The 21,671-nt window shown below is 42.2% G+C and overlaps 1 protein-coding gene across 2 annotated transcripts in view; it reads left to right on the plus strand.

Annotated features, from left to right (window-relative positions):
- Nucleotides 1–1,218: 1,218 nt before the first annotated feature.
- The window catches only part of NR1D2 (nuclear receptor subfamily 1 group D member 2), a 31,488-nt gene continuing 11,035 nt past the window's right edge, over nt 1,219–21,671 (plus strand). Inside the window, exons 1-7 of one of the 2 annotated variants that reach the window (XM_087430614.1) lie at nt 1,219–1,314; nt 10,051–10,317; nt 11,210–11,298; nt 13,782–13,926; nt 15,701–16,323; nt 18,616–18,801; nt 21,085–21,295. In XM_087430614.1, the coding sequence (XP_087286740.1) occupies nt 10,260–10,317; nt 11,210–11,298; nt 13,782–13,926; nt 15,701–16,323; nt 18,616–18,801; nt 21,085–21,295 (1,312 nt within the window). In that variant the 5' untranslated portion in view covers nt 1,219–1,314; nt 10,051–10,259. Of the gene's footprint in view, nt 1,315–1,751; nt 1,869–10,050; nt 10,318–11,209; nt 11,299–13,781; nt 13,927–15,700; nt 16,324–18,615; nt 18,802–21,084; nt 21,296–21,671 lie in introns of those variants that run through there. The other variant, XM_087430615.1, reaches the window with a different exon arrangement.

A 21,671-nucleotide genomic window follows, 5' to 3' on the forward strand; every position in this document is an offset into this window, starting at 1 on the left:
TTTTTTTTTTTTTTTTTTTTTTTTTTTAAAGATTTTATTTATTTATTTTTTCCCCCCAAAGCCCCAGTAGATAGTTGTATGTCATAGCTGCACATCCTTCTAGTTGCTGTATGTGGGACTCGGCCTCAGGATGGACGGAGAAGTGGTGCCTCGGTGCGCGCCCGGGATCTGAACCCGGGCCACCAGCATCAGAGCGCGCGCACTTAACCACCAAGCCACGGGGCCGGCCTCATTTACATTTAAAAAACAACACTCTGACTGTGGGGGAGAAGTGACTGTAGGTGGATACAGAGAGCAGTTCCCCTGTTAGGGAACTCTTACAGTAGCCCAGGCAAGAGATGATGGTGGTTTGGTCTAGAGTAATAGCAATGTGGATGGTGAGAAGTATAGAGATTGAAGACATATTATGGAGGTAGAATAGCTCAGTTTGTTAATGGATTGAGTGGGGTATAAAAGGCAGCGTGTGTGAGTGTGTGTGTGTGAGAAAGAGAGAGAGAGGGAGAAGAAACCTAATTTGCTGGCTTCAGAAACTGGCAGATTTACCAAAATAGTAAAGATTGAGATGGGGCAGGAACTTCTGTGTGTGTGTGATGGATGGGGGAGAACGGGTGTTGCACATGTAAAAAGTCTTACATGTTACATTTCCTGCAATACTTTGTACTGAACATTTTCAAAGATCAAACTGGAAAGAATTTTACAATGAATACCCACATACAACACCGACAACTAACATGTTACTGTACTTCTATCCATTTATCCATGCCCCCATCCATGAGCCCAATCTTACTTTCCTAATGCATTTAAATTGCAGTCATAAACGCACTTTCCTCTGCATACCTCAGCACTCGTCATTTGTTTCCAGTTTTTTCTTTTGATGTAAAATTTACGTACAAGGCGAAATGCACAAATCTTAAGTGTGCATTCACTAAGTTTGGACACATGCATACACCTGTCTACACCTTAAATTTGAGACGCTTAAGGGATATCAAGGGGGCATAATCAAATGGGCTGTAGAATCTACAGAGGAGAGGTCTCGGTTTGAAAAGTAAATTTGGCAATCACCAGAAACATGTCTATTTAAGCTGTGGCATTGGAGGAAATCCCCCAGGGGGTGTAGAGGGAAGAGAAGTGGGCGGTGCCCTCAGAGTCCGGCGTTTAGTCTGTCGGGTGCGAGAGCAGGACCTGTCTGGAGGTCAGGGGTTGGCCTAGCCCAGGGCCCTGAGAAGCCGGTCTGCTAGGCGCCACAAGGCGGCCCTTGGTAACCATCCGAGGTGACCTGAGGTGTCACTAGGTGGAGGGGGCTCCTAGCCCGAGGTGAGGAGGTCGGCCAGGAGGAGGAGGAGGAGGAGGGGAAAGAGGAGAAAGAATATAAGGAAGAGAGAGATGGGGAAGAGGAGGGGAGAGGGGACAAGGAAAGAAAAGAGAAGCGGCGGGAGGAAGGGGAGGGGAGGGGAGGGGAGAGGAGGGGAGCGGCGGGGAGGGGGCGGGGCCGCCGCAGCGGCCAGCCGAGGGGCGGGCGGAGGGAGGGGGGTGTGTGCGCGGGTCACATGGTCGCGGCTGCCCTCCCCGTCAGCCGCCCTCGCCGCCGCGGTGCGCTGGCTGCAGGAAGCCGCCGCGCCGCCGCTTTTGTTGTCAGGGACCCAGCGAGGAGCGCCACTCGCCGGCCGCCGCCGCCGCCCTCTCTCACTGCAGCCCGCTCTCCGGCCGCGGGGCCCGGGCGCCCCGCCCGCCCTGCCCATGAGGGGGCCCCGCGACCACCGCTGCCGCCTGCCCGAGGCAGCGCGGCGCTGAGGCGGCGGCGCGGCGCCCTCTGCGGGAAGCGGGCGGCCTCGGCCCCCTCCCCGAGGGCACCATGGAGGTGAATGCAGGTAAGAGCCGGACTGCGGCGGGTTGGGGGCGCGGCGAGGGGGCGCTCGGAGCCCCCCGGGGCTGTTCGAGGGGTGGCCGCGGGGGGTATCCCCACGGCCGGGGCGGGGGGTGGGCTACCGCACCCTGCGTATCCCCTTCGGGCTCGGTTCCCGTCGCCCCCGGGCCGCCCTCCCGACTCCCCGCAACGCCGCAGCGCGGCCCGCCGGCGCCGGCCCGCCCCCCCTCACATGGCCCGGCCGCGCGAGCCACGTGCGCGCTGTGTTTACGTTCGGCGGCGCGCGGGCGCCGGTTGGCTGGGCGGGCGCGTGACGCGGCATTACATAATGGGCGCTGAGGCGGTGGCAGCGGGCGGGGACACGTGAGGCCTCTCGGCTCCGTGACCCACATTCCCCGGGGCCGCAGGGACACGTGGGGGCGGTTGCGCGCGCGCGCGCCCGGTGGCTGGGAGCGCCGCAACCTCCGGCGAGGCCCCGCCCCTTTGGAACACTCTGCGCTGTGACGTGGACGCGATTCCTTCCTCCCCCGCGGGGTTGCACACTGCGGAGGAGGCCGCGCGTGCGCGTGCCGGGAACCCCGCGGCCGGGTGGCCCTGAGGCGGGTGTGGACGCCGCAGTGCACCGTCCGCGCGGTGGCCTCGACGTGGGGAGCCGGGGCCCGGCGGATTGACCAGTCGCAGACCTTGCGGCTGCTGAGGAAGAAGTGCGGCGCGAGGGCGCGCCTCGGGCGAAGGAGGTGTCTCGGGGAAGGCGCGGGGCTTCCCCCACGCGAGAGCCGAGAAGGAGCTCTGCGGAGCTTAGCTCCCGAGCAGCGCCTGGCAGACGGGGCAACAACCGCACGTGTTAGGCTGCTGCCTCGCTGTTGACGAAAAATATGGTTTTCTCTAGGGCGAGTCCTGTCTTACACACCTGGTCATAAGAACGGCTCAAAAATCCCCTCGGGCTGGGAGCCTTACTGTAAACGGGTCACACCCATAGCTAATCAGCAGCTCGCGTCTGGTCAGGATGACTCAGTGATCCTAAGTGACCTCGAGACTTTATATAAGATTGGTTGGTCTTCATTTCAGTCAGTTGTTTTTAAACCAATGGGTCGCTGACCTTTCCTGACCCTGATTCGCAGAATTTGGCTTTATAAACCTTTTTCTTGTTACATTTCCTGTTGAAATGCCACAGAACAATACGTGCTCCCTTCTCCCCTTTTGACTGCCCCCAAACAAATGGTGGCCCTTATACCGAAAGCCAGTGAGATTACAGAAGAAGCCGGTTTTTATTTTTAAAGTTATTAGATGCTCTAAAAACCACGCGTTGATAACAAATATGTTGTAAATTTTCCACCAGCTGTAAAAAAGTTATTTTTCTGTGTTTTAATTACCTGTGGGCCTGCTTAACCTTTGAGGATATTTTAGAAAATTGAGTAACTCTATCATGGAATTAAACTTTTGATAAGAATTTAGAGATGATCAAGTTTAACCACTTCTAACCCAGCCTTTAGCATGAATGAATTCTTCAGCTTTGCGACCTCATAAGGTGGGCTGGCTCAGGTGGTTAGCAAGTTTTTCTCTGGTTTGAATCTCCTGGAACATTTTCACTGATCTTAATTTTGCCTTTTGGAGCTACGAATTATAAACCTTCCTCTGGGTGACTGTTGAAACCCCCTCCTGCTCCCCCCCTCCCATTGCCAGTTCTTATCCATTGGTCCTTCCTCAGTGTTGTTTTTTGTCATCATCATGTTTGTTGCCCTTTTGGGATGTAGCACCCGGAGGTGAACAGGCTTCTGCGGGCGTGGTTGGACAGTTACCAAGTTCCAAGTTTTGGATTCTGCTGCAAATGAATTCTCTGGCAGGCTTAGCTTTTGTGGCATGTTGCTTTGCTGATTCACAGTAACCTTGCAGTCAGCTAGGACTTTTTCATGTGAACTATTTTGAAGCTAGGTTTCATTCATTGTGCAGATAATTGTTTGACCTGAGCTGTAGGAATTTGCAATTATCTTTCTTAAATTTTCTCTTATTCCTTTTGGCGCCAATTTCAAGCTGTCACAAGCTGTTTCCCAGTATGTTAGCAATTTCTGCCTGTCTGTCAGAGGGAGCTTTGATAAGCATTCACTTTAACTTTCTTCAGATTGTTGTGAACGTTGACCAGGGTGGGGCCAAATTCAGTACTGTGTGGCACACCTTTGGGTTGATATCATTGTATCAGTCAGTACACATTCAACCAGTGACTATTTCATCCAGCTATCCTGTAATTCATGACACATTGTGTTTCAACCCTCTCCATGACTTAGACAGATGTGAAATAGTGAAGTGGTGGAAATTCTCTATAAATTTTTGTCACAAATGGATTTTGATTGAGTATATCAGGTTCTTTAAAGTAAATAACTCTTTGCACAAGCTTCATAACCATGGATGTAATTCACATTTTAAAAATTAGGCAAACATTCCCACATAGTTCATTCTTGTCTTTGCAAATCTGTATTCTACTGTATTTCTCCAAACTTGTTGGAAAGAAAACATCAGAGGGAGGTAAGGGGAAAGAAATCTTTACTTGGAGAGAGACACAGCAAGGTAATGGGAAGAATCAGAAGTGAAGTAGGAGATTGCTTGACTAGTCAATGGGGTTAAGGGGTTCAGAAGGTAGCATGAAAATAAGGAACCTACAGAGAAACCACTAGGTCCATATGACATTCAAGATTGAAGGAAAGAACACGTAGGGAGGGTTAGTTGTGTGTGAACCATTCTGATTGCACTCTTCCAGTGTAACGATGGAATAACCAACAGTATCTGTTGAGCATTTACTGTGTGCCAAGCCCTTACATGTGTTACTACTTTGATACCTCACATTAATTCTATGAAGGAAGGTACTGTTGTCACCATTTGAAGATGAGGGGCTAAGTCAATTGAAGTTAAGTAACTTACCCAGGCAAGTGGTAGACCCGGAGTTTGAATCCACCAAGTCCACTTGGGGAGCAGAAACTACTGCTATGCTAGAATAGGTTTAAGCCTACATAACATTTGAAGGTATATGCACAATTTTCTGGTCCTGTCTTCTTGAGGGTGAAGGAGATACTGTATAGATGCACTCAGTTTGCAGTGGCGTAGGGTCATAGCTGGTGGAAAAGGGCAGATGTCAACAGAGCCTCCCAATTTCATCATTCTTTTTTAATCTTGTTGTTATTCACTTTGTTTTTCTCTGGACACTAGATTACACTTGCCCTCCCAGCCCCCTTCCAGCAATTTACATGGAGTCAAAAACACTATTATACAAAATAGGACCTATTCGTTTTTTGTCACCCTATTGTTTGTTTTCTTAAATAATCTCTTACATGGTACATCATTTAGTAATTCACATATTCTTCAAGACCCCACTTATTGTTACCTTGGCTGTGTTTGCCCCTCTTGATCTCTGCTCTCTTTAGTGATCTTGTGTGATCCTCAGCAGTTCACGGTAATTCCTGTGAAATGTTGCTCACATTGCACTGGAATGAGTGGTTAACATAGCTGTTTTCCCAGTTGGCCTGTAAGGCTTTTTAGGGAAGGGACCATGCTGTTCTTTGGAATCCTGACACTCAGGACACAGTTGGAAGTTTAGTGCTTCAGTTAGATCTACTGTACCACCCTGTGAGTAGAAATTGTTAATAACCTGCTTTTTTTTTTTTTGCTGAGGAAGTACCTGCTCCGAGCTAACATCTATTGCCAATCCTCTCCCCCCCCCCCCAAAGCTCCAGTAGATAGTTGTATGTCATAGTTGCACATCCTTCTAGTTGCTGTATGTGGGACGAGGTCTCAGCGTGGCCGGAGAAGCGGTGCGTCGGTGTGTGCCCGGGGTCCAAACCTGGGCCGCCAGCAGCGGAGCGCGCGTAACTGCTAAGCCACGGGGCCGGCCCTTAATAACCTGCTTCTAAAATGAGAAAACTAAAGCTTCTTGATGGTAAAAATGTTTTGTTCTAAGTACAGTCGTGACTTGCAACTCAGGCATACTTTCCAGGATGGTGGGCAGTGGGAGTGGGAGGATTTTGATGATGGGCAAGCCTAGAATTAGGATAAGAAAACCCTGACATATGCAGGGACAGTAAGTGCTTCCTAGCAGTACAAAATTGGATATTGACTTCTGGCTTGTCTGAAGTTGACCACTGGGTTAGCCCTAGCCTGGGAACCTGGCCCAGCTCCAGGGTCCCTTTCGACTAAAAATAGAGAAGACTCTGCTTCAGCTAATTTTAGCCTGAGGCCTCTAAGAAGTACATTCTGCCTGTTTCTGGAGGTGTTGGGACTTGCTGGTTCGGGGATTTTACCTTTGTTGCTTTATCATCAAAAACAGTGTGTGCAAAAAGCAGTTTAATAATCACTTTTATGAAGATCATTTCATTTCAATCTTGTAATAACTCTGACAGATATTCCCATTTTATAGAAGGTGCCTCAGTTTTAGAGAGATTGAAAGTGACTTGCTTGTCCAGGTCTTCTCAGTAAGAAATAGTAGTCTGTACTCTGGAATTAGACAGCCTTAACTTTCAACCCTGCTCTGCCACTTAGTCGCCGTGTTTGTTACTTGACCTCTCTGAGTTCTGAGTTTCTCGTCTGTAAAATGGAATAATGGAAGTTAATTCACAGGGTCTCTTTGAGGATGAAATGTGATGTGAAATTGTGTCATTTTATTCTTGGCATTCAGTAGGTACTTGGTGACTTGTAGTTTTCACTTCCCATTCTTCATTAGGTTGAGGTGCTACTGGATGGACTCCTTACTTTCTAGGAAATTAAAATTTAACCCATTTGTGTTGCTAACCATAATGTTGGTAGCATTGGTGTCTGGTAGCAAGAGTGGATGCTGAGACAACTAAACCTGTTGAAGGTCTTGCTAGGAGAATCTAGCTGCTTCTAGATGGGTCATCTCTGATTCGGGGCTGCCTGGCATATGCTTATTGTAAATGATTGTTGAACTCCTTGAAGATAGGAATTGGATCTTATCTGGATTGATAATTGCCCAGTAATTTTTCTTAGGTTTTTTTGGAGCTTTTGCAGAGGAAGCTGCATTTTGGGTAATTAAGTACAGTATTTTGCTTTACCAGTCAGTACTTTAAACCAGTTCTTAAGCCATCTGGATAGCTCTGATTTCTGAAAAGTTTATTTCTAAGTTGAAGTAGTCAGAAGACCTTGTGAACATCATGGCTGACTCAAATGCTTAGGAAAGTCTTATGTCTAAGGAAAACCGTCACTTTCTCATCTTTTATCCTCTTGAGACATTAGGAAGTGAATTTAGTACCTAAGGTAGTACTTTAGAAAAGGCAAATAGCTGTGAGACCTTCCTTTGGGAGTTTATTGAGAACTAAGGGTAATACTTTTCTTTGTTTCCTATTCTGAGTGGAGACTTGTGTGGAAAAAAGTAGCAGTTTACAAACACCTGGAATTTTCTGATGTGAACTTCAGATCTCTAAAGTTTTCTAAAAACAGGCGGCACAATGGTTTTACCCAGTAACATGATATTAAATAGGCTTCCAGGTTAAAATTGTTTGTCTTTGGATTCACAGCTTATTACGAGTATTCAGGCAGTTATGTCAATGAAAACATCAACCTTTAAAACTATGGGCTAATTTGTGTTTGAATTGACTGATCGTAGCCATTCTTGAACTTCAGTGTGCAAAGAATTGCCTGGGGAACTTGTTAAAAATGTTCATTCCTGAGGGTGCCTTCCCTAGTTTGGGCAGGGCCTTGGAAACATGTATTTTGAAAAAGCACCAGGTATTTCTGATGATATACATTTTATATAATCTCTCAGGATCATGAGAATAAACTCAAAGTTAGGAAGCTTTTTCTCCTTGTGTTTGGTGTTTTAGGAGCTTTTAGATTTTAAATTCAGTGGTAGATGAAATTCGTATTGCTGAATTACCCTTGATTGCTTTTTTTTCCATTGAGCACAGATGAGGTAGTTGGCTTGTGGCAGTGATTCTCAAACTTCGCTGTGCATCAGAATCACCAAGAGGGTGATCCAAGTGTCTGATTCAGTAGATGTGGAGTGGGGCCTGAGAATCTGCATTTCTAACAGATATCCAGGTGATGCTGAAGCCCCTGGTCCAGGGACCACACTGTGAGAATGGGCTGGTTTAAGGTCCACATTGCAGGACAAATATTAATCACAGAGCTCTGGCTTCACTCTGGGCAGGTGATAAGCACATGCCAAGAGAGCATTTGGGAAGTGGGTCAGACTGTAAAAAGAGCAGATTCACACCTCCAGCCTCAAGACTGATGCCAGGTATATGCTTAATGAAGGGAAGAGTAGATGGAGTTTTCCACATTATTTATATTTTTTGTCTTTAAAACTCAAGTGTATTTAGTTGCATTCATGCATACTAAATTTGTGTATCATGAACATTGTTGTGTTTTTCTTGGCATAGTAGGCACTTGTGTTTTCTCCTCTGGGTTGTAATCAAGCTCCTTGAGAATTGTTGTGCTTTATTTCTCCGGGGTTTCCCAGCCTGGATATTTATAATTGGTACTCGAGTGAGTATCTGGTACCTAATTTCTACATGACAGAATAAAAGAGACTTAAAATTCCTCTGCATGGTTCTTCTTCCCTGTAAATGGAAATGTCTTTCTGGTCTTTGGAATTATTTTGGCCTCAGCATTTTGCTGTGTGTGTTTACATGACTTATAAAGTGTGGCTCTTTTCTAGAAAGAAGATTGGGACATTATTTCCCTTTGGCAGAGGAAGTTTTTATTTCAGAGTGAATACTTCAATTGCAGTTGTTACTTGGGGAGTGGGCAAAATTCTCCACTTACTACTTAGTATAATCATTGAGATTGTTGTCAGAAATGCCCTGTTTTACTTGACTTCGTGGTAATGTTTTATACTGCTTGGGATGTGTCCATGTTATTAGATGTGGGCTTCACAAAGGCAGAGAAGTAGGTCTTAAAAAGTGTTTATGGCAGGTTTATTACCTGTAAAGCATATGCAGAGTATTAAGAGACACTGTGCACCCGGGTGCTTATGGTCTAGTTGAGAAATAGATAGAAACAGGCAAACAATAGGTTTAAATAAGAGTTCAGGACAGTGATAGAAGAGAGGTAATTAACCTTTGTATCTGATGCACATTGAAAAAGCCAATAAATGTATGTTGATGGAAGGAAGAGGAAAAGAAACCACAGTCAACCTTGGCAGACAAGATGAGAATTACTTGTTTGGCCTGGGATTTTGAAAAATAGTTTATTTGGCCATGAAGTTACTCCTGCAACATTTTATCTCTTTGAGGGAGAAGTTTGAAATTATTCCCTGATAATAATTTTAAATGCTGTTTCTTAACCTGGGAGGTTTGCAATCTCTAAGAGGTCAAGGCCAGTTTTCAGAGGGGTTGTGGAGATTATATTGCTGAAGTTGTGAATGCTGTTTTGAGAGTAGCTCTGTGAAGAGGGAATTAGCTTCAGCCTTAATGTTATTCTCTTATAGCATGTGTTCTTCTTTCCAGCCTCTTTAACATTTATTGTAAATAGAAACTCAGAAGATAAAGCAATGAGTCAGAATTCCTTAAGAGCTGCTTAGAGATAAGTGTGTCTGCAAGTCCAGTGGCAGAACTAGGTGGAGAAGGGGAGTGTGGAACTGGGCTTTAGTGGATAGTCATAGAAGTCTTCAGGGAGCATCAAAACAGAAAGATTCTGGGAGCAGCCATTCAAGGGTCCCCATTTGGAAATAAAATACTTTATCCAGAGTTCCAGATGTTACGTCTGTTCTTGATTAACCTGTGTTTTAGCCAAGTGCTGGGGGAGGCAAATGATGAACTCATTGTTTCTAGGATTGTGTCATGTAAAGGTATAGTGCAGGAGACAGAGGGGACCAGACCCAGATTTCTTCATGGCTAAAACAATTTGTTTACTCTAAGCTATGTAGTCACTCAGGAAGATTTTTCATTCTTTTTAGGAAAAGATTGGAAAATGAAAAGCTTTAGGTTTGGATCTGTATGTGCTCAAAATAATGAGCCAGTGAGAGCCTTCTCACTTCTTAAATCAGTAGGAATTGTATGTGCTTTGAACTTTGTGGAAGCAGGAAGAATAGTAGGAAATAAAGAATTAAGTACCCTTTTTCTTTTGGGGTAAGCAGACATTTAATCAGTAGTCTTTTTCTAAAGTAAGTGACTTTACTGTTCAGATTTTCAAAAATAGAAGGTAAATATTGTGTATCTAATTATCTGATTCCTTCCTCTTTGTAGGAGGTGTGATTGCCTATATCAGTTCTTCCAGCTCAGCCTCTAGCCCTGCCTCTTGTCACAGTGAGGGTTCTGAGAATAGTTTCCAGTCCTCCTCCTCTTCTGTTCCATCTTCTCCAAATAGCTCTAATTCTGATAGCAATGGTAATCCCAAAAATGGTGATCTCTCCAATATTGAAGGCATCCTGAAGAATGATCGACTAGGTTGTTCTATGAAAACAAGCAAATTGAGTGCACCTGGGATGACAAAGAGTCATAGTGGAGTGACAAGTAAGTTACTTTAGTTTTCTAAAGGTTGGTGCCATTAATTGCAGGTGGGGCTTATTTGATCAACTTTTTATTTAGGGGACCATTACATTTTTGGGTATAATTTTCACTCCCTTCTGGGTAATCCTAGTTCTGTAGTTAGGTAAAAAATCAGTGATGATTTTAGAAGTTACAGCCTAGGGGCTGTCATAATTGATTCTTGCCTCAGGGCAAGATGTGTGGTTATGTACTCTGCCTGACCACCATATTTTCACAGTTACCTTTCTTCTGGACTCCTAGTACTGAATCTGGTTTCTAGATCAGAGTACTTACTCGTGGGAAGTTGGAGCTAGGAACATATGAGATTAGGAAACAAAGCAGGATTGGGATAACTAAAAGAGTAGTGAGATTTGGACTCCTGAGTGAGTGTGGAGGTAAAACGGGCTGGTGTAGGGGAGGATCTGGAAGGAATGGGGCCTCTCCAGTGCCTGTAGGTGAACTAACTGAGTATCTATACCGCAGCCTGTGGAGACATCCATTTTCACCTTTTCTTAATGGACTTCTCTGCCAAACTGAATTTTTATCCAGAAGAATTGTTTTCTTAGTTCTGGTTGCATATCTGATGTAACTCTAGATTTACAGAATTCCAGTAGATGTTTAAATTCATCAGGAAAGGAAAAAACCAGCTCTCTGAGATATTTTTGGCAGTCCCATAAACTGTGTTTTTAAAAGGAAACTATGATTTCTTTTGATTTGTTAATTTGGTGTAAAGATTTTTCTTTTACATTATAAAAGTAGATTTGTATCTTTTTAAAGTACTTACAAGTTGCACAAGATAAAATATTTAATTGGAAAGAAAACAAACAGTTGAAGTTTTTCTTCCAGCTTTTCACTTTTGTGTCTGTTTGTGCCTTAGAATTTAGTGGCATGGTTCTACTGTGTAAAGTCTGTGGGGATGTGGCGTCAGGATTCCACTATGGAGTTCATGCTTGTGAAGGCTGTAAGGTAAAGCATGCTTTTGTTTCTTTAAGCTATTGATTCTGGGATTAAAGAAGTTGAAGTTAGGTTTGCCATTTTCCACAATTGATAATCTGGGAGGAGGAGAAAAGTCAGCTGCTCCTCTTAAAGTTTTAAGCATTTTATGTAGTATAGAAACATAATTTGTTTGGAAAAATATATTTTTAATTAGGTGAAAATATTTCTTTTTTCTTGAATATTTTGATCAAAATAAATTTGCTATCTCACTCAAACATAATTATGATGTGAAACCAAGTGCACAAATGCTTATATTCTAATGTGTCAGGCGCTGTTCTAGGTGGTGGGGAAACAGCAGGGAGCAAAATGGACAAGACATTACTGCCTTGTTGGAACTTAGTTTAAGCCAAATTTTGAATAGATCTCATCAGGTACTTTGTCATTCTGACATATCAAGTATTAGAAGTTGGGAATAATTCCTAGATACTGTAAAAATGTGGTATCTTCAGAAGTAATGCCATGTGAGTAAAAGAATATTAAATATACATCGGGTACTTGGGGAAGCTCATTTTATTTGTAAGTTTAGCTGAATATTTTTTAGTTAGAGTGTTGGTCAGATAATTCCAAGTGGGATAGTCTACTATATCTCCTACTTATATCCAGGGGATCTCTTTTTCTTCAATCTGGCATAATCCTTTCTCCTGAGTATCAAAAATTAGCATGGCCAAGACACATGCTCTTGCTGTTCTCTGACTAAAAGCCAGAAGCAAGAATCCACTTTGGCAGGATAGCAGGGTGAACAAGATAGTGAATATGCATGATGAAAGAAGAAATCTTTTCCAGGGTGGTTCTGAATGAGTTGTGAGTTTGATAGCTCTTAATGTCTGGGTCACTTCGAAAGACTAGTCAGTATTTTATGTAAATGTAGCACTTTTCTGCTGTTTAAAAAATCCTATAAATACTGTCTTTTTGTTTTGTTTTGTTTTTTACAAAAATGTGAAGTAATTGCGGGGCAAGCATCATTCTCACTTTACAGCCAGAGAAACAAAAGTACAAGTAAAGGAACCTAATTGTATATTCTTTTTTTTTTTTAAATTATTTATTTATGTATTTTTCCCCCCAAAGCCCCAGTAGATAGTTGTACGTCATAGCTGCACATCCTTCTAGTTGCTGTACGTGGGACGCGGCCTCAGCTGCACATCCTTCTAGTTGCTGTATGTGGGACGCGGCCTCAGCTGCACATCCTTCTAGTTGCTGTATGTGGGATGCGGCCTCAGCATGGCCGGAGAAGCGGTGCGTCGGTGCGGGCCCCGGGATCCGAACCCGGGCTGCCAGCAGCGGAGCGCGTACACTTAACCGCTAAGCCACAGGGCCAGCCCATGTATATTCTTGATAAATACACATAATTGTTCTATACCCTCTTAAAGATGTGCCTAGCTCAGATATTGTAGTGTCCAAGTATAGTATTGTAGTAATAAAGTATAAAAATATTGTAACCCACAATTATCAATATAGATTCATGAAATGTGTGGTTAGTTATGATATTCAAGGAAAATGCAGTTAAATAATTTTGGTAGTCATATTCTTGACTTTTCTGTTCTCCCTGGAAACATTAAGCTGGAGAGCTTTGAAGACCTATCACGGACCATGTACGTAAATTGTGTAGTAAAGGCATCTAGCAGGGAACTGTTTTTCCTTGGATCATTAGTTGGTCTCTGGGTGTGTGGTGTGACACCTGTTGCTGAGAAGAAGCCAGGAACATCTGGGACATCTAAGTAGTCCTTGCTGGTGTCAGCAGGTAAGACCAGGCTCTGCTAGCGTGATCCTTAGTTCTAGTGACGCATTTAAAAAATCAGTCATTCATATTTCAAGGGTTCTGGGATTTGTATGTGATTAAAGTATGAGCTGGGAAAATGTGGCTGCAGGCAGGGGCTGGTAACAGGGTCAAGTGTAGTACAAGGGATGCTTTGGCAAGCACCAAGATTCTCCAAAGGGAAGAAGAGTTTTGTCTGGCTAGTAAGGGTAGGTGTTACTGATACTGGTAAGAATCCAGTCAAATTCTATGTATCAATATTATATTTCCCGGGGCTGGCCCCATGGCTTAGCAGTTAAGTGCGCGTGCTCCGCTACTGGTGGCCCGGGTTCGGATCCCGAGCGCACACCGACGCACTGCTTCTCCGGCCATGCTGAGGCCACATCCCACGTACAGCAACTAGAAGGATGTGCAACTATGACATACAACTATCTACTGGGGCTTTGGGGGAAAAAAGGAGGAGGATTGGCAATAGATGTTAGCTCAGAGCCGGTCTTCCTCAGCAAAAAGAGGAGGATTAGCATGGATGTTAGCTCAGGGCTGATCTTGCTCACAAAAAATTATATTTCCCTTTGTTCTAAGCCAGAATTATTTCCCAGGTAGCTAATAATATACCGGATAGTTAGTCGTGGGGGTAATGCTTATAAGGAGTTCATCTGGATGTTTTTAAATGGATAGGTACATCTTCCTTTGTTCTTAGGGTTTCTTTCGGAGAAGCATTCAGCAAAATATCCAGTACAAGAAGTGCCTGAAGAATGAAAACTGTTCTATAATGAGAATGAATAGGAACAGATGTCAGCAGTGTCGCTTCAAAAAGTGTCTGTCTGTTGGAATGTCGAGAGATGGTATGTTCCCAGTTTAAAGAGTGCTCTTTCTTAAAGCATGTGGAGCTTGGCTTTTATTCCACAGCATAAACCAGAGCTGTAAGCCAGTTACCAATGGCCCTCTTGTGCTTAGGGTGGAGCAGATTTTAGAAAACACTTTTTGATGCCTTGTAGGATGCCAAATTCATTAAAGTCAATTTTTAGCATCATCACCCCAGAAACAACTTTGTCTCACTTCTTTTTTTGTTGCTTCTTGTAAAAACACCCATTTTTTTCCTATACAATTCGAATACTTTTTTTTTTTTTCTTAAAAAAAGATTTAGTTTTTCTTGATATAAGAATTCTTGGCTCTTTCTCCTTAATTTCTTGGCATTGCTGAGGAACTCATTTCTTCTTATGTGAATTATCTCTATCACTTTTTCAGCCCTGAGATGATAATATGCTTTTAGGGCACAGATTCTGAATATGTCAAAAGGAGATACAAAATTGAAAGAAACTTGAAGAGTCTGGAGTGGAAGTGATCCATTCCCATGGAAAATAAAAGTTGTGGTAATTTGCAGGACTATTAGTATTATCTATGGATGACGTCGCTGAAAGATTTGACTCTTCCATTGTGCTTAGGGAAATCATTTTTGGATAGTGTGTCTGTTCTAAGTAACATAACAGGAGTATGAGGTTTTCAGAAGGATTAATTTAGTAGAGTTAATTAAGAAGTGCTAAGAATGAACCCCATATTTATCTAGGGAAGGGTCATTTTAAGCAATCGCTTAGGTTACTCTAACATCTTACCAACACAGAAATACAGTATAAGGAGCTTCTTGAAAAACAGATTTCCGCAGTTGATGTTTTGGATTTTCAATTGCCTGAAATTTTTTTGATAACACTAGAACTACTAATCCAAAGTTGATGGATATTGTGATTGCTCCAAAAGAATAAAAATGGCAATCATTTGTGAAGGAGGGGGTAGAGGTAGTGTGAGACATGATAAAATTATTTGTGATAGTGATAATGTCAGAGGCTACGATTAGATTAGAAAGGCTTTCTTGCTGGGTGGGTATATGGAATTTTTATTATCTTTGTATAAATATTAGACTAGAAAGAACCTTTTCTTTCCCTCAGGGATAAGGATGTTGGAGACGGGACACATTCTAAGACCAGCCTCTAAAATAATGGAGGGTTAACGATTTCATTTTTATTTATTTCATTGATTTTAGTTAAAATCCAGCAGGTTTATTTTCCAGTAACTGCATTTCTATTGACCATGGGTTTTTTTTTTTTCTTTTTTTAAGAAGCCGGAAAAGGAGCAAACAGATCATTTAATAGTAGGGTCTTGAGAATAAAGTTACAAAAATGAATTGACAAAGGTTAGAGGTTCAGGGAGTGATTCTACCTACTAAGTTCCATTAACATTAATGGATGTGGGTGGCTGAATCCTATGTGCCTTAAGAACAGAGCCTTCAGCCTTGTTAAAAAGGTGCTATGTAGTAATTCTGGTCTGCCTCAAACTGTGATTTTCATTAGTTAATTTCATATTTTTTTCTTATAAAATACCAAAGAGAGATCTTTTCCTTAGGTTTGTTTTGGGAGAAAAATGGAAAATTCTCTCCCCCTCCCACTTCCTATGATACATGAAAAACATAACCAGTAAGTTTAGAATAATGTGGGCCACAGACATACAGATATTCTTTACTTGTATGACTAGAGGCCATAGGTATCAGAGGTAATTTTGTATTATTCTTTTATATAAATAGGTTTTATTTAGAATATAAATGTTAAATATCTTTTTCTTCAATAGCTGTTCGGTTTGGTCGTATTCCTAAGCGTGAAAAACAGAGGATGCTAATTGAAATGCAAAGTGCGATGAAGACCATGATGAACAGCCAGTTCAGTGGTCATTTGCAGAATGACACGTTAGTAGAACATCATGAACAGACAGCCTTACCAGCCCAGGAACAGCTGCGACCTAAGCCCCAGCTGGAGCAAGAAAACATCAAAAGCTCTTCTCCCTCTTCTGATTTTGCAAAGGAAGAAGTGATTGGCATGGTGACCAGAGCGCACAAGGATACCTTTATGTATAATCAAGAGCAGCGAGAAAACTCAGCAGAGACCATGCAGGCCCAGAGAGAACGGATTCCCAAGAACATGGAGCAATATAATTTAAATCATGACCATTGTGGTGGTGGGCTTAGCAGCCATTTTCCTTGTAATGAGAGCCAGCAGCATCTCAGTGGACAGTACAAAGGGAGGAACCTAATGCATTACCCAAATGGGCATGCCATTTGTATGGCAAATGGACATTGTATGAACTTCTCCAATGCTTATACTCAAAGAGTATGTGATAGAGTTTCGATAGATGGATTTTCTCAGAATGAGAACAAGAATAGTTACCTGTGCAACACTGGAGGGAGAATGCATCTGGTATAGTGAAATCAATTTTTTGCTCACCTTGTATCAAGGAAAACTTTGGAAGTTTCCTTTATTTGGGGGATGTACCATCTTCAGGGGCTGGGGGGAGGGTGTCAGAAAACCTAAGATTTATAGAATCAATTTTGTACAGTATTTAGGTCGAATACTTTTAATAGACATTATTTGTTGCATGACCTAATTTCACACAGAGCTAGGTACAAGCATGTGATTTGATTGATACTATGATTGGGATTTGGATTTTATGAAAAATGTGTAGCATGCAGAATTGGTCCTTTAATTCTTAGAAATCTCTTTCAAAATTTAAGCATTCTGATTAATCGCTACCTTACTAGCTTTGGAATTTTCTCAAAGGACTGATCTTTTAGCTTGCCACAGTCAGTAATACTTTGATTTCTATGGAAAGAGTTTTCTTTAACCATTATAATGCAAAAAGGTCTTTGGATGTAGAACATGGATATTTGATTGAGAATTTAGGAGTATTTTAACTTAATAGGCTAGGTTCTAAGGATTTTCTCAGACTTTATGAGATGAGTTAATGTTATTCATATCATTCAAGTTTTTTTTTTTTTTTTTTTTCTGTGAGGAGATCAGCCCTGTGCTAACATCTGCCAATCCTCCTCTTTTTTTTGCTGAGGAAGACTGGCCCTGGGCTAACATCCATGCCCATCTTCCTCCACTTTATATGGGGATGCTGCTACAGCATGGCTTGCCAAGCAGTGCGTCGGTGCGCGCCCGGGATCCGAACTGGCAAACCCCGGGCCGCCGCAACGGAGCGCGAGCACTTAACCGCTTGCGCCACTGGGACAGCCCCCAAGTTTTTTTTTTTTCATCAAATACAACAGTCTACCTGAAAGTTCAGTGTTTATATTCAGCCAAAATTTCATCAAAAACAGCAGTACTGCACCATTTCCAGTTTAAACCATGAGGTCCTTTGATAGTGCTTGGTATTTTCCACAGCCAGTTAATTAAAGTTTTCTTTTTTTATTTTCAAAATAGTTGACCCCAATTCTAGAGTTAGGTTTTTTTTGTCACTTGGAGGTATTTAATTCCATGGATCTGAAAGGTGACCTTATATTTTATTAGACTTAGTGGCTGCTTTAAGGAGAGAAAAATCTGTAAGCATTTAGATTCTAATTTTGTGATATTCTCCCTGGTTATAGAATCATCCCATTCCTGGATCTCCTATGGATTTAATGAAAATTTAAAGGCTGATTTTACTAATAGAGTATGCAGTGCATGTTTCATAATCTATTTAGTGTTCTTATACCTTCTTTGGCTTCCTTTTTTTTTCCTCCCTCATCCTCATTGAGACAGTACACCTTTCTCTCCAGTCATTGTTTGCTAATTGAACAAGTGGAGGTCAGTAGTCACACCATTGCTTATGAAATAAATGGTTAGGGCCGGCCCCGTGGCTTAGTGGTTAAGTGCGCGCGCTCCGCTACTGGCGGCCCGGGTTTGGATCCCGGGCGCGCACCGACGCACTGCTTCTCCAGCCATGCTGAGGCCGCGTCCCACGTACAGCAACTAGAAGGAAGTGCAACTATGACATACAGCTATCTACTGGGGCTTTGGGGAAAAAAAAGGAGGCGGATTGGCAATAGATGTTAGCTCAGAGCCAGTCTTCCTCAGCAAAAAGAGGAGGATCGGCATGGATATTAGCTCAGGGCTGATCTTCCTCACAAAAAAAAAAAAAAGAAATAAATGGTTAGTAACCATTTTAAAAAAGTGAGATATGTCACTGTCTTTTCCTCTTTGAAATTACATTGTAATTGTGCCTATTTAGGAAAAAGTGAGTTTTGATATATTAAATAAATGTGGGCTTGGGTTCTAGGCCTGTGACTTGTAGCTGAATTTGGGTAAGTCACTAAACCTCTTAGAGCCTCATTTCCTCGTGTAAGACATGGTAATTATAATATCTGGTGTAACTAACTAATAGGGTTGAGAATCATGTATGAATTTGTTTGAAAACCATAAAACCAGCATAAGGTCGCAGCAGTGTTACAAAATAAACTCTTAAACCTGTGCAACTGGTTTTTGAAATAGCTTGTTATAAATCTCATTTTCCTTAGGCTACCTATGATAATAAGTTAATTGCTATTTAAATTAGGTTGCTGTGAGGCTATCATAAGGGGAGTAGCAAATGGAGAAAATGCTAATGTCAGTAGATTTTACTTGTGCTGAGAGTTATTTTCACATTTGAGTTTCCAATGATTGAGATGCCACTTTTGAAATTTCTTTACTACTACTCACAATTTAAGAGTTTTTCTGTTTTGTGCGTACTAGGTTTGTCCAATGAGTAAGTCTCCATATGTGGATCCTCATAAATCGGGGCATGAAATCTGGGAAGAATTTTCGATGAGCTTTACCCCAGCAGTGAAAGAAGTGGTGGAGTTTGCAAAGCGTATTCCTGGATTCAGAGATCTCTCTCAGCATGACCAGGTCAACCTTTTAAAGGCTGGGACTTTTGAGGTAGGTTTTATTTATCCTGAATGTTGATGCAGGGTACCATAGTATTTTATTTTCATACACATTTTCATTCTTTTCTAAATAAGTATTTATAGTCCAGAGACTGAAACTTCCAACAAAAGAAGGACCATCTTAGGATCTTGGGAAGAGACTAGGTAAATCCAAAGTGACTTAGGACTTGAAATATAGATGTCTATATTCCCCAGCATGCCAACTCCAAGTTCTAGTATTGCTTTCAGGTGTGGATTTGGCGGGTTCTGCAGAGTTTTAGACATCTACTGAAAGCCTAGCCTGGTGTTTCCTATTTTCAGTACAGGGTACAAAGGGTAAGTAGAATGTGTTTTTTGTCTTTTAGGAGATTGTAGAATATTTTGAGGATGTATCAGACATCTCTTAGATGCCTCTTCAGATCCTCTCGGCTTCACTTCACTCCAGAATCCTTGGTTATTTTTTCTACTCCAGCTTCTTCTGCTGTGATGCATTCTGCTGGGCTTGGGGCAGCCACTGTTGCCAACTTTAGTGGGACACAGACAGTGCCTCTCCTTGTGCTTAGTTAGGTGCCTCTTACCTGTCTGCTTAGTTAGGTGCCTCTTACCTGTCTGCCCCAGGGCTTCCCTGTTGCTGCTGTGGTATGAGAAGCCTCAGGACTTGCTCGGAGCTCACTTGTGCATAATTTGGAAATTATACAAGCGTGGGTGGGAAGTTGATGTCTGGTGGCCCAAATCTTTGATCAGTGGGGGAAGGGAGCCAAGGGATATATTTTCACTTTTCCCTGGCCGGTCTCACAAGGTTGAGCTCTCAGTTACTCTTTATATCACGTGGTTGCCAGCTGAGTAATAACATCCTCTAATATTTGCTCTTCTTTACTTCCCTGTCTCATTTCCTTTTTCCTACTCCTGTTTTCACGTGTGCCAGTGCACATCTCACATAACCTTTTGTCTTAGGCTCTGTTTTCTAGGGCACCTGGACTAGACTAGAGAAGAAGCCATATTCATAAGTAAAATAGCTATGGTATAATTCAAAAGTAACACCTATAGATTAGGATTTTCAGTTTAAAGGAAAACTTGAGGCTTAAGTTTTAAAGCCAGAAGGGATGTCAGTGATGAAGTTCAGTTTACTCTTTTTTTTCGTGAGGAAGATCAGCCCTGAGCTAACATCCATGCCAATCCTCCTCTTTTCGTTGAGGAAGACTGGCCCTGGGCTAACATCCGTGCCCATCTTCCTCCACTTTATGTGGGATGCTGCCACAGCATGACCTGACAAGCGGTGCATCGGTGTGCGCCCGGGATCTGAACCCGGACCGCCATTAGCAGAGCACGCGCACTTAACTGCTGCACCATGGGGCCGGTCCCCCCAATTTACGCTTTTTTGAGGTTAGGTAACTATGGCCCTGAGAGGTGAAGAGACTTTTCTTGCATTATCAGTAAATTCATAACACATTCAGGACTAGAACCCAAATTCCGGACTCCAGGACTTCTGTTCTCTCCGCCTTGTGATTTGTCTTGGGATTCTCGTGTTGTAGAGTTAGCACCCTCTTCATAGAAGGCTTGCTCTCTTTTGGGTTGTCTTGGGTAAAACAAGTCTTTGCTTGGGAATATTGCAAAGGGAAGGTTCAGTGTGTACCTCTGGTTGTGAGAGAAATATGTGATGTAGATGTCACCATTTAGTATAGTGGAGGGAGTGCTGTAAAGAAGCCATTGTTGATTGTTTTGGTTTGGATTTCAGTTATAACTTGGTGTCTAGAATACGTGAACTGTAATAGTTTTCTTCGTGTATTGTTTTTTTGGGTTATAGTTTCTTGAAATAGTCTAATTAGAGTTGATGTGCAGCTTTTACCTTGGCTGCATTTGGTGTTTTGATTTTTCCAAGTATTGCTGCGTTGAAATATTGTTCTTTTTACTTAGGGTTTAGAACTGTGATATACGTGGTAGCTTAAAGAGTTTCTTTAATGCCTTTGGCAAAGGCCCAGTTTCAAATGTCTTGGCATTGTTGTCTGCTTTAATTTTATATACGCATTTCAGGATTTTTATTAATAGAGTTGCAGAGTATCACAGGACTCAAGTATTTTGCCATTGGTAGCTGGACTTTTTTTTAATGTTCTTAGAATATTTATTGCTTTGGTAGAGAATTTACCTTAAGGAAATGATTCTGGTTAAAATAACTTAGTTTTTCTTTTACAACTTTGTTTTGTATGTAGGATGTTTCTTAACTGACTTGAATACTGAGTTACTTTTTAGTATTACTATTGAACTTCTCCAAGTACTTTTAAGTGTTTTTTTTTTCCAGGTTTTAATGGTACGATTTGCATCATTATTTGATGCAAAGGAGCGTACTGTCACCTTTTTAAGTGGAAAGAAGTATAGTGTGGATGATTTACACTCAATGGGAGCAGGAGATCTGCTAAACTCTATGTTTGAATTTAGTGAGAAGCTAAATGCCCTCCAACTTAGTGACGAAGAGATGAGTTTGTTTACAGCAGTTGTCCTGGTATCTGCAGGTAAGGAGCTGGTGCAAAATTGTGCCACACCTAGAATATAGTGACCAACTGGGGAGAAGGTGACAGTTAACTAGGTTCCAGCAAGCTAAATAGGAGGGAGAAGGTCTTAACCAAGATGCTAAACTATGTGAATCTATTATTTTTGCATAATTAATTTTTTTTAACATTACAGTAAAAGTAAAAAATGCTATATAATAAAATCACATTTAGATATGGGCCTCACATTTACTACTCTTAGTCTTTAGTTTTTTTTGGTCATAAAATTTTACGAGTCTAAATCTTTATTTCATGGATTTATTTTGTGGAACACTGTGTATTTCCAGGTAGGTGATTCTAATACGAATCTAAGTTTTAATTAAAATATTATGTGGATTAC

This window comes from Ceratotherium simum, chromosome 5 (genome assembly GCF_057802395.1).
Source record: "Ceratotherium simum simum isolate JZ-2026a chromosome 5, ASM5780239v1, whole genome shotgun sequence".
NCBI classification, from domain to species: Eukaryota; Metazoa; Chordata; class Mammalia; order Perissodactyla; family Rhinocerotidae; genus Ceratotherium; species Ceratotherium simum.